The following is a 12,816-nucleotide window of genomic DNA, read 5'->3' on the forward strand; positions in this document are numbered from 1 at the left end:
TCTTGGTCCACAGACTACGTCTCACAGCCAAACACAAGTGAGAAGTGACATGGAAACATCGCCAGGTCACGTAGTGTTATGTTTTGTTATTAAGTAATGAAAAAGCATTGAATTATCAATTTCTCCTCATCTATTTTCTTTTTCCACTCGGTTGTGGTATTGCTCAGATGACATGCCAAATTTACACTAGTTTTTCCTCCATTTCTTGGGTCCAAATAGACCGAAAATTTCACACTGAGTGATTTTGAATCGCCGTCAGCTACTGATATTTAGCATGCCAAATATCTGATGGGTGTTGGCGACTTATTTGCGATTCTCTAAGCTGGCGTCTCAGATCATTCGCACTGTGTGATTGTTGCCCATGTGAACGAGCACTGATTTGCTTGTGATTTCAGGCATTTGTCAGTGAATTTTCAAAACCTGTCGGTGAGTCAAAATCAGTCAAAAAAATTATAATAAAAAAAATAAATAATAAATAAATAAATAAAATAAAAATAAATAAATAAAATAAAAACATCTCACTGTATAATCAGGAGCCAGGGGTATTATTTTTCCATTTCACGAGTTCACACTTGCAACAGTTTCAGAATAAAGCGTATTTGGCGTGCTGTCCGGGGAGAGGGCTCTGAGCTCGGGGAAGACACCTAAACTCGAGTCATTCCTCTTATCAGGAAACAAAGAGGAATAGGGATTCGAGCGAAGTATCTAGCCCGGCCCCAGAACGCTCCCCCCGGGATTGTAATGCTTAAGAGGTGAGGTGACGGGGTGGTGGAGGGATGCTAAAGTCGTAAGATGCTGCAGGTAAGACAGCTTTGGTATATATAGGGGTTTGGTCAAGAACTGATTGGATAATAGAATAATTGTCAATGACGTATTTGATACTGAAACTTCTGCGCGTGCTCCTCCCGAAATTTGTTTATCAAACATCACTTAAATCTCAAAGTGCCGCTGACTTGTATTTTAATAATCACCAAGCAGTTTCAACTGAACAGTATATAATGTTTTGTGTTGTCCTTTTAAGCGCTGGTTATCATTCTTCTCACAGCTAGCTGCTTGGATTAAGTGTACATCTGTCGTTTTCAGCTTATTTACTCATGTTCATCTGCAAAAGTGACCATTAAGGGTTAAAGTTTTACCTCTAGCCTCATGTGCGGTTATTTATTAAAAAGCTTTTCCAACACATCGTAATCTTGGATAAGTAAACACAGGTAAATGATGACAAACCTTAACGTTCAGTCCTGTGCATTTCCATTTTTTATTATGCTATCAGTGCAAATAAACACCAAAGACAGAACATAAGAAAACCAAAAGGCTCCAGTTTGTCACAGGAGAATATGAAAACGCTTGTTTTTTTTGTAGTTATTCACAATTTTTGCAGAACGATTCAACCGAAAGTGTATTCTAGTTAGTTTAAACCGAACAAAAGCATTCAGAAATCAAAACAATATGCACATTTTTTCCTCATGTTTGAGCGCTGGCTCAACAGTCTAGGACTGCGTTTGAAGACAGATTACGGTTTAAGTACCCATCTCTGCCTGATAAAAACATCTATTTTAAGACTTGACATTTCCCCATAACACAGGGACTCCCCATGCGTGTGCATGCTACAGGCAGCAAAGAGCCTCGAACAGAGCAGTAGATGAACGGATTATCATTAGCACAACATAGACATGCAGAAAAGTCTCGTCCTCCAGTACCCTATGTACATTATTACAGTCTTATGTACAACGCAAGACATTAAAAACTACTTTGTGTGTGTCTTGAACAATACAAAATAGTCATCTCGAAAGCAATATTTACATAAATCGTTCTAATTTGGTGTAAAACATAGAGAATATGGAATAAAATCTTTGTAGGATAATGTTTAAGACTTGAGTGATGGGCTTTCATCTGAAAAATAAAATAAAATGGTGAACATATTAACGAACCAGACTGAATTGAATCCCTTCTCACAGTAGAGCGTCTGATTCACACAGTATCATGACACATTTAGCGTCCATAAATATTATAATGAATCCTCACGGCTTTGGTGGAGAACCTGTATCCTCTTTCAGTATTCTTGTCGACAACATTAACATGTGAATGCTACATACAGAATATCTAGGTAAGATACAAAACAACTAAATCATACAAAATTGTAAAAAGATACATTTCATTGGCTAAAAATATGACACTCAGGTTTGTTTTTTTCGTTTAACATCATGCCATTATCACCACATAACAGCTATAGTTTCATTCCGGATGAAAAATAAAGCACTGTAAATCTGACTAAGCTACGACTATAGAACATTCCAGTAAATGTTGTTGCTCTTCTATCACACGTGAAAACCTTCTTGATACCTGATAGATTACACGGTCTTTCTTTTAACGTTTGCTGTAAGAAAATATACTTTATAGCTTGACATTTCAATGCCACGAATCCGATATTGTGCTTCGATTGTACGGTTGTCTTTGCTTCGATAAACTGGAAGGGGTCCTGATTTGGCTGGAGATAAATGTAGTGTGAAATTTGCGGTAACGTTACTGGATTCCTCAGGATAATGCATGTAATTGGATGTTCTTTATAAATGTTTTAAGTTGAGGAAGGAAGAAAAGCTCTTTTGTGGTCGATATTTTACATTGTGCTGGGCCATCATACATACAAACGCAAAATAATTATAACATGTGAACGTCTCATTATTAAATGACATTTAAAGTGGTGGTAAACAGCCAAACTATGTTTTAAACTGCGCGACCGTGCTCTATGGTCAAATAATAATAGTAAAAGATAATCACAGACAATTGACCATACAAATTGTTTTCCCAGTTCACATCTACCATTTTTCCGCAGAGCCATTTAGGCTATCTTCTCTCTGACTGTAAAACTGACTGTGAACTGGAGAGTTTATCCTGTGCTCATAGTCACCCATGACACAGTGGGGCGACTGCATCTGATCCCGCATCTCAGGTCTGAGCTGACCATTTCCCCGCTGAAGCATGTAGTAAAGAATCGGATTAGACCTGGTTAAAGGTGGCGAGTCTGGACTAGATCTCTCCTCCCTGCTAAAAGTTTCTTCAGGAGACCCCTCAGGTTCTCTTTTAACTGGTTTAGGACTGGCTTTGGGGGAGACATTAGCCCAAACTGGGGTGTCAACGGGTGTGGGCGCAGTTTTGGGACCAGAACTGAAAGAATAGGGGTACCATGGTAAGTTTGACAAATCGTGACGGAAACCAGACTGGGTCAAGTTCCCGTTGGCTGCACAGTTTGCCGGAGGGATGAAGGGACTTGGGGTGCCTCTGGGTTGGGATAGCTCTTTCAGACAGTTTTCTGACAGAAGGAGTTGCTTGAGAACATTAAAACCTTGGCTTTCTCTGGAGAGAGGAGGTTTGTTCCCTGGACTCCCTAGTAATTCATCCTCCTTTGGTTTTTCCAGCCCTCTAACTTTAAATTCAGGTGTTCCAGACGTTGGATCGTCACTAGTGGCATCTCCAGGCGGTTGACAGAGTTCACTACTTAGACGCTCAGCTAACTCAATGCACAGTTTTCTTTTCTTAGGAATTGGACTGTGAAAATCCATTGGTTCCTTTTTTACAGAGTTCCTGACAAGCCTTGTGTGTGGGCTTGAATGGTATATAGAATTCTGCTGTTTCAAAAGCTGGCTCAGAAGTCCAAATTTAGAAGCTGTTTCTGTGGGACATAGCTCAGATTTGATTGTGTCCTGTGCATCAGCAATGGGGGAGTGTTGTGATGATCTTGTCAGGTGGTGCACCCCATCATCAAAGCTGTCTGATTGAAGATTCTCCTCTACTGGCTCCTTTTTGATGTTCAGGTCCAGAGAAGGTTCATTTGAGCCATCACACTTAGCAGAGCCCACCCTTGTCCTCTCCATCCCCCTTGAGGTTACTTCTAAGACTCTGTGTCCACTGTTTTTTTCCTTCTGGGAGGCTGTTCCTAGCAAAAGCTGCAGTACTGTGCGCTTCTCAAGAAGGTTTTCTATCTGCATTGATGAAGAGGGTGATTGCTCACATTTGGGGGAACCTCCATCCAATACAGGGGGACTGCTCTGTTTGGCTGGAGCGACAAGTCTATTCAAGAACGTCTGGGGCTTTCCAAGCTCAAGTTCTGGACTTTGCCTTTTGCTTGTCAACTTGTGAGAGTGTAAAGGAGGGGGAGAAGGTGACAAGTTCTTTATACCACTCTGGGCCAAATTCTGCAGTAGCTTGCTGGCACTGAACGGCGGCTCCATCTTTTCACTTGAGATAGCTTTAGACTTGCAGAGATCTAAAGGACTGGACTGGGCAATGGGTGAGGGGAAGGAGTATGAAGGGGAGACTGAGCTGAAGGTAGCTGCTTGCCGGTCCAGAGGGCTCTGTGTCCTGGAGTCCTCTGGTGTGCCAATGCGTTTAAGTGAGCCTGCAGTCAAGCAGCTGATTACTGAATCAGACCGCAAACTAGGATGATCTGAACTTTTGTTTACCTTCTCGTTATTTCTGCGGTCCAGCAGTAACTGCATTAGAGTGACCTTATCTTGGGATTTTATGTCTGGGCTGGTATCCAGATCTACGGCCTCGTGGACCTTTGGCACAGAAGTTTCCGGCTTCCATTTGTTTACGAGAGACTCTGTGAGCTTATCCATCAAGGGGGGCAAGGAGAAGCAGGGCTCAAATTTTTGGCAAGACGTTCTGCTTTTCATTGAGAGGTCGATGGGGGAACAGCTGGACAAGCTCTCAGTATCACTGCTGTCTTTGGTCAGGCTGTTATCCGGGTTGGAGTACTCACTGTCAGACTGCAAGGAAGAGGCACAGCTCGGAAGGATGCCACAGTCTTCCTCTAGGTGTCCGTTCCTGGTGAGCTGCTGTTGGGAGTTGTGATTGTTGAGCAGCAGAAGCAACAGACTACTGCAGTTCTGTGGTGGTCGACTGTGCCTGTCAAAAGACCGTCTCTCTTTGGGGGGTCTCGTGGAGGGTGAGGAAAGGGAAGGGCTGCTTTTGCTGGAGTTAACCACTAATGGGGGGATTGTTCCGTTTTGAGCATTTAAGGAGCTTAGCATGTCTGTGGTGGTTGTTGGCTGTCCCATGCTGGGAGGTCTCTTATCTTGTGTTTGTTGAGTAGCCATAGCCGCTAGCCTCTCACTTGCTGATCGACTGGTTAATTGTGCTTTTAAAGCCTGCTCTCTGGAGTACTGCTGTAGATGAGCCTCGCTGGACAGCAACAATGCCAGTTGACTGCAGGCGACACTGGGTTTAGGTGAAGGTGCCGGACTGGATCTTGTCCGAACCATACTGGCAACAGCCTTGAGTCGTTCTGTGCAAGTCATTGATTCAGAGCTAGTGGGCTGGGCAGAGCTTTGAGAGGGCCGAGGAGAATCAGAGCCTCGGTTCTGGTTGCTCTGTCGACAATAAGGCACGGTGTTATGGTTCTGATGCTTGCTTTTCCTCATGAGGCTTTTCAGGCGGCCTGATGCTGTGCCGTAACTCTGGTAGGTTTCCTTAGGATCAACAGGAGCACTTTCACTGCTCTCTCTGTCAAGCTGTTTGTGGCTTTGAGAAATGTGCTGTGACAAGGCGACACTCTGCAGCCGAGAGCTGAAGGACTGCAGCAGCGAAGCCAGCAAGGTGCTCTCTCCCTGCCCAGAGCTATCCAGGCCTCCTTTGTAGTGCTCCCTTCTCTGTCCATTTACCTCCACTACAGTGCTTGATTGTTTCTGGCTGTCTTCACTCCATGCTCCTGAACGAAGCAGCCTGGCTTTTTTAAGGTGCTGCGAGGTTGCACTAGGCGGGCTACCCTTTTCTGGCGAAAGGGCGCCATGGTTGTGCAGCTGAAATGCCCTGGTTACGCTGTTGGCATTCTCTTCATTGTTGTGGACAGGTTCTGATCTCTGTGTAGCAGTGGCAGCAGGCCCAGTGGTGACCGGATGCATTAGCAAACCTTCCAGATATGTTAAAGCAGCAGAATCCTGGTGAGTTTCAGGGCCAGACTCCACCCCATGAGTCATGTTCAACAGTAGGATGCCCTGATGTGGTGTTTTACAACTACTGAAAATGCCTTAGTAAGATCTGTGCCATAAATGATCAGAGCAGAGAACTCCAGCAGCTTTGATTCTTTTCAGTCAAAAATTTTGCATACAGGTAATGTGAAACACGGCATCGCTATGCATTCAATGAGTAAATCCACAATGCTTTAAAATGATGTTGTGAGCGCATTCAGAGGAACAAGGAGGTTTCTCTGTCCTGATGAAGCATATGCTCTATGTTTGGCAGTTCTTCTGGGACTAACCAAGAGCTCAGTGTTGCCTGTTTGCTCCTCTGATCTCGAATGTGGCCACACGGGAACCTACAACACAAGAAGAGGAAACGTTATATGAGTGACAGGCGTCAACATCCCAGCATCATCAAAACAACCACCGTAACTGTCTTTGAAGTTTCTGTCAAAACCAATCATCACAAAAAAACTAATTAAATGCAAGAAAAAAAGAACTTCAGAGTAACACAGAACTTTTTTTACAGAGACTCCAGCAATTGTCAATCAAAGTGGCTCCTTATTTTAACGTTTGTTCTCATGCACAGTGGTTTTATTCATTATTCCCAAAGCCAAGAATTTATGAGAATTGTCAATATCAACATCAAATTAAACATACCTCTTTAGGTTTTGGCACAAACTGCACATTCAAAGATTTATATTTGTTACATACTCAAAATTTTGAGTGGATGTCCCTTGGGCGACGTCTAAGGACAATAAGATGTTCCACAAATCCTTCTAAATTTACCTTTGTGCCTGAAGCAATTCGGTTACGTAATGTAGTTAATTAATGGATTATTATTTAGTATTATTAGTTATTTTTATAGATTTTTTTTTCAGTTTTTTTTGTGTACTTGATGTTGAGTGTTGGTGTTTATTGTGTTGCGTGTCATTCTTGTTATATGTGAAGCACCACCATGTCAGATGAAATTGCCCCCAAAGGATTAATAAAGTTTTAAACTAAACTGAATTAAATACATCATGCTTATGTTAAAAACTGACCACTAAAATGCCATTCACTAAACATGATACCTAAAAGATTCACACATCTGCTCTTTATGATAATACACACTGCCTTTCATATGAGAGAAAATGCAAAGTCATAAATGAATGAAAAAACAATAAAAACCATCCTAACATCCAGCAAAATCATTTAACGTCCAGGTGAAATCAAAATGTACAATGTTTATTTTGCTAGTGCACATTGTTATTCTTTAAGTGAACAAATAATCTGTGCAAACAGTGCTGGCCTGTAGGGTTGAGGGGCCCTAGGCAAGATAAAAAAAATAACTAGGCCCACTGGTGTAAAAAAACGTGAGAAGAAAGCACAAAAAATAAATTATTTTAATATTTAAGTGTATATATTTTTATTAACTGCAACATATTTAACCTATAATACTTATGTAAAAATATTTACTCAGATTTAAACAAATAAGTTTGCAAGTATTGCATAGTATTGTAAAGTATTGCAAATGAAAGTCCAAGTGTGTTGTAGAAACAACTTTACATTAAACAAACTAAATAAAATACAAATAAATAAAATAAATAAATAAATGAACAAGGTCACATATTGGACACTTGTGACATATTACTTAAGACTAGGGTTGGGCGATAAGGCAAAAATGTCGATGAATTATTTTCCATATTGAATGATAACGATACATTTCGATATCAGTTGCTTCCAGATTTAAAACTGAAGCCACAAATTAGAGGGTCCATTAAATAACATAACCCATTTTCGGTGGCCGATAATTTTTCAGTGGCCGAAAATTCAGTACATTTTTAATCAACACACTTTTAGAATCCCCGTTGTTGCACATTTCTACTGTGTGATTGGCTCTTATCAATATAGATTAAAAAAAGTCCAGAGCTATCATTGTTATCGGCATAAATGTGATAAATTCAGCGATTCAATACAATATCGGTTATTGGGCCAGGCCTACTTAAAAATTTAGGACACTTTTTCGGGTTTATGTCGAACGTGAGCATGTGGAATCTGTGTAGGAATACGTTACGTAATTCTAGTTCACCCAATAGCTAATCGCAGGCGGTGTTATGCAAAATAGATTGTTGTGCTGCTTTTTATTCATACTGTTGTTGTGTATTTATTATCGTTTTCAGCTATTCGTCATGTAAATTCCAAAGTGTTTTATTAACCTATCCCAAACAATTTTATTAAACCATTAGAATTACTGTTATTGTATCAATAACATACTCAAGACAAAAATAGTAGTTCATAGTTTCGGCTTTTCGATTTTTTTTTTCCGATTGGATTACAACCCTTGGGGTGATTACATTATATTAAAAACAGCAATAGCGTTAGATGCAGCAGATTGATTTTATGGCACCAGGTTAAACTTTCTGACATATTTTCAGCACTCACATACATTTGAAAAAATTCAACAAATAATAGACTTGGGCCTTTTGGTGTGTGTGTGTGTCGTTGCATGCAAGGTTTCTATATTTATAACCACCTCAGAGGATATTGGGGGTCGCAAGTCACTGGCTTTGATATTTTGGGGGTCACAGGCAGAAATGTTTGGGAAGCCCTGGCGTAGGCGACCGCCTATATTGCCTGTTGGACAGGCCGACAATGTGTGTAAGTCAATCCACTGAAACAAAATGTTTGTTTTGGAAATCCTCAGTCAAAGTCTGACCATGTGCTCCAGCGTTTGGAGTGGCGATCCTTCTCAGTTGACGTCAGTTTGATAATATTCTTAAGCATGCCCCTTTTACTGTTTGCAATGAGGGAATGATATGCAAAAAGCAAGCCCCGCCCCCTACTGAATATTTCGTTTCATTTAGAAGTACATTAACATACTGAAATAAAAGTCTTAGCATATTCCGGTTCACCCAGACTTTTTAAACAACAGCTTAATCCATTTTCCCTTCCAGGCAGTGTACCTGACATAACGTGAATCCTAATTCAAAAAAGGTCTGTCAGCAACCCCTCACGCTCAGGCCAGTAGTGGCTCAGTGGAGCTGGCAGGTGTAGAGGGGCACACATGGCACACCTGTCAGACGCTCCTCCACAGAGCCACCGCATCAGATAACATGACAGCACCGCTGGCCGCTCGCTCCACGGGCTTGAACCCTGTCAGAACTGCTTCCATAAACACTCCCGACTTCCCACTGTCAGGGCCACCACCACAAAGGTTAATTAATACAAGATTCCAGCTCCCCTAAAGCAGTGCTCAGCTGCCAGAGAACATCTTACCCTCCATGTCCTGGCCCTTCAGCAGCGGGTAACGTGTTAAAGTGGTTTGCCGAGGAGTTAAGCTCGACCTTGAGCTGCGGATGCTGTTACAGCAATTCGACAGCAAGCACACGCCTGGAATATCCTGAATGTGCCGTAGTAACTTTAGATCCTCCAGATGACGTGACAGGAAAATCCAGCGAGATTCAGCACAAGGTCACACGCATTTAAATTTGATGCAAACTGCATTAAGTTGCAAAGGTCGAACGCGACACGTTACAAGTGCGAGGAGGAAACTAATGCATTAACTGATTAAGTCTCGGTTACATGATCAGCCCAAGCCACTGACCTAAATTTAACAACAAAGAGGACGACCTGCTAGAACGGGGCCATCTGACGTCTCGCGCTAATCTTAATGGGTTAGATTAAGATTAATTTCCCACCAACGGAGGTGCTGCTGCTACCGTACGAATAAAAGTTCAAACTTGGGGCAGACGGAGTAAGAAGATAAACAGACAGACTGGAGCAGAAGAGCAACGTGGTAAACACATCACTCAAGAAAAATCAATATGAGATCAAGCTAGATTCGAGCTTGTCCATGAAAACAAAAGGAAAAGAGTTGAGTGAAAAATGAAAATTCCTCCATCATTTACTCGCCCTCATGTCACTCCAAACCTCAATGGCTTTCCTTCTTCCAGTAAATGGAAGTCAACGGAGTACAAAACACCAACAGCAAAAGTCATACAGGCTTCAAATGACATGATGGTGGGAAGAAATTGAGAATTATTATTTTGGGCTGAATTAATCTTTTTAACAAGCAAGACTTAAGAAATACAGAGACTACAGAATCTACAGAGACTATTGTTTAGCCCAGGGATGCCCAAACTCTGTCCTGGAGGGCCGGTGTCCTGCATAGTTTAGTTCAAACCCCAATCAGACACACCTGAACCAGCTAATCAGACTCTTTATAGGTATACTAGAAAGTTCCAGGCAGGTGTATTAACAAAAGTCGGAGCTAAATTATGCCGGACACCGGCCCACCAGGACAGAGTTTGGAAACCCCTGGTTTAACCCATGTGCATATTATTTAAAAGGGGTTCCAAAGCGGTCCATTAATGACAAAAAAAGTCAGTGTCAAAAAAAAACTATTTCCAATTTTTTCCAATTTCACTGACATATTTCTTTACCAGCATCAGCCCTGAGGTTAACTAGCAACATTTATTTATTTTAAAGACTTTAACATTTAAATCGGCACGTTTATCAGCATAATGAGATCATAAAAATGGATTATTTTCAAGGCTAAAGCATTTTTTTTGGCATTGTATGATCAGAAGCGATAAATACTTTAATGCATTTAACAAAAACTGACACATGCACACATATAGCCTATAGGGATGTAACGATTCACTGTGAGCCTGTTGAAAATCGATTCAAATATGTGAAGATTCAAACAGGTAGAAATGTTGAACGAATCGCAATACATTTTTTAAAAAGAGAGGGCGCTGCGTTTACAGGCTCAAACTCAATTTACCTGCACATCAGCGGCGAGCAAGAGGTGGGACGGCAGAGTAAAATGACAGCAGTGAAGTGCGGCAGACAAACACAAACTGTGTGAAAATACTGCGAAAAGATGTTTATTTACACTAATAGAACAACAAATGAGATGCATATAAACCGTCAACACAGTGAAAAACTACCGTCACAGATGTCACACACTGCTCTCTGGTTTAGGAAAGGCATTCCTCTTCATACTAGCCATCTCAGTCCCCAGTGAAAGAGTTTGTAAATGTGCAAAGACCTCAGCTTATGCCAGAAAACAGAGAGATTTATTTTTGAAAATTTCAAATCCCGTTGGTGCCTATGGCATAGTGGAAAGTGCACTGACACATGCACTCCGGTGTTTGTGGCGACCCAGGTTCGATTCCTGCCTTGAGGTCCTATGCGATCCTTCCCCTCTCTCTGCTCCCCACACTTTCCTGTCAATTCTCTCTACTGTCCTGTCAAAATAAAGGTGAAAACCCCTAAAAAATAATTATAAAAATCCCACAATCACAGTCACTGTTTTAGTTTGTTTATATTATTGAGTCTTCTTTAGTTTCTTTTTTTTTGGAACTTGTTCTTAAAATAGCAATATGATTATAGCAGAAATTATATTATTTTCAAAATGTGCAGCATTTAAAAAAAAAAAAAAATAAATAAAAAAAAAAAAATCGAAAAGGCTCCTCACCTTCAATTTGTTTAAAATAATTTTGTTTAAAAAATCATGACTGAATCGTATCGTGAGATTAGTTTCACGAACCGTATAGAATAGCGAGTGAGGTATTATATAATATATAATAATATATATATTATATATATAATATAATAATTCAGGGGGGCTAATAATTCTAAATTCAACTGAATATACACAGAGGATGGCTTGTGGGTGAGTAAATTATAGGGTAATTTTCCTTTTTGGGTGACTACTCATTTTAAGGGGATTTATTATCCCCCTTTTATAAGATATAAAATAAGTAAATAAATAAGTCAATAAATAATAAAATAAATAAGTCTCTAGAGTGTGTATGTAAAGTTTCAGCTCAAAATAGTGCACAAATAATGTTTTATAACTCTTAGAATCTGCCCTTTTTAGGTTTTGATGCTGGTTTTGTTGACTGTCGCTTTAAATTCAAATGAGATGGTGCTCTTTTTAAAAGAGGGCGGAGCTACAAATGCTTATGTGTCAGTGTGGCGTGTGTGTGTTGTTGCACTAGATTATTGGCTCCCTTTTTATTATCGGAAGGGTATTTTATTTTGAAGGGCAATTTAAAGGAAATGGACAAGACGAACAAATAATTACTTTCCTTTTCCTTCAATATTTTTCGTTATTCATGTTTCAATGTTCAAAGTTTTGATAGTGTTTTCTTTACATCCATATGAAAAATAATATAGGTATTTATAAGTGAGTATGATCGCGTAGGCGCGAGATGACAACTGACGTAGTTACCGGTGCGCGCTCACTTTGTGAGATGGCGTCCGACAGACAGGTGCGTTTTTCAGCTCCTCTCATAAATACCGATATTATTACATTAATATGGATGTTTAGATTTTTCAGCGTTTTCAATAAGGTTAATTAATGTATCATTATTGTGAGGGAAACATAATTTGATGATAATTGAGTGTGGAACGCGTCATATAAGTCAAGTTTAATGAGCATAATGGCTAATTCAAATTAAAGTCTTTATTTGTCTAGTTTATTATTTTGTTTATTTTTTTTCATTACATATAAATTGTATGTTATATGTAAAATGTGATTTAGAGATTCGATTAAATGGGGTTAACTTTTTATAGTTATTTTTGAGAAAGTTTATGTAGCATTTCTGCATTTTCCTGTGATAACGAGAGCAAATGAGTTTAAAAATTGTGTACTGATCAACAGACATTGCTGTGCTGTGAAGGTTTATTGGACTGATGTCTGTTGCATATACTTTTTGATGCAGGTATGTTACAAATGACAATTTAATGTACTTTATGTATTATTTTTATTTATTTTTTTTTACATGGTTATTGTGCTCATGATGGCGCACTTTGTGAGATGGCGTCCGACAGACAGACATTGCTGTGCTGTGAAGGTTTATTGGAC

The 12,816-nt window shown here is 40.1% G+C and overlaps 1 protein-coding gene across 1 annotated transcript in view; it reads right to left on the reverse strand.

Moving 5' to 3' along the window:
- Positions 1 to 1,236: 1,236 nt before the first annotated feature.
- The window catches only part of nrip1b (nuclear receptor interacting protein 1b), a 64,737-nt gene continuing 53,157 nt past the window's right edge, over positions 1,237 to 12,816 (reverse strand). Inside the window, exon 2 of the mRNA XM_056466348.1 lies at positions 1,237 to 6,313. Within this exon, the coding sequence (XP_056322323.1) occupies positions 2,814 to 5,975 (3,162 nt within the window). The 5' untranslated portion in view covers positions 5,976 to 6,313 and the 3' untranslated portion in view covers positions 1,237 to 2,813. The remainder of the gene's footprint in view (positions 6,314 to 12,816) is intronic.

The sequence above is a fragment of the Danio aesculapii genome, chromosome 10, assembly GCF_903798145.1.
Source record: "Danio aesculapii chromosome 10, fDanAes4.1, whole genome shotgun sequence".
Taxonomy (NCBI): Eukaryota; Metazoa; Chordata; class Actinopteri; order Cypriniformes; family Danionidae; genus Danio; species Danio aesculapii.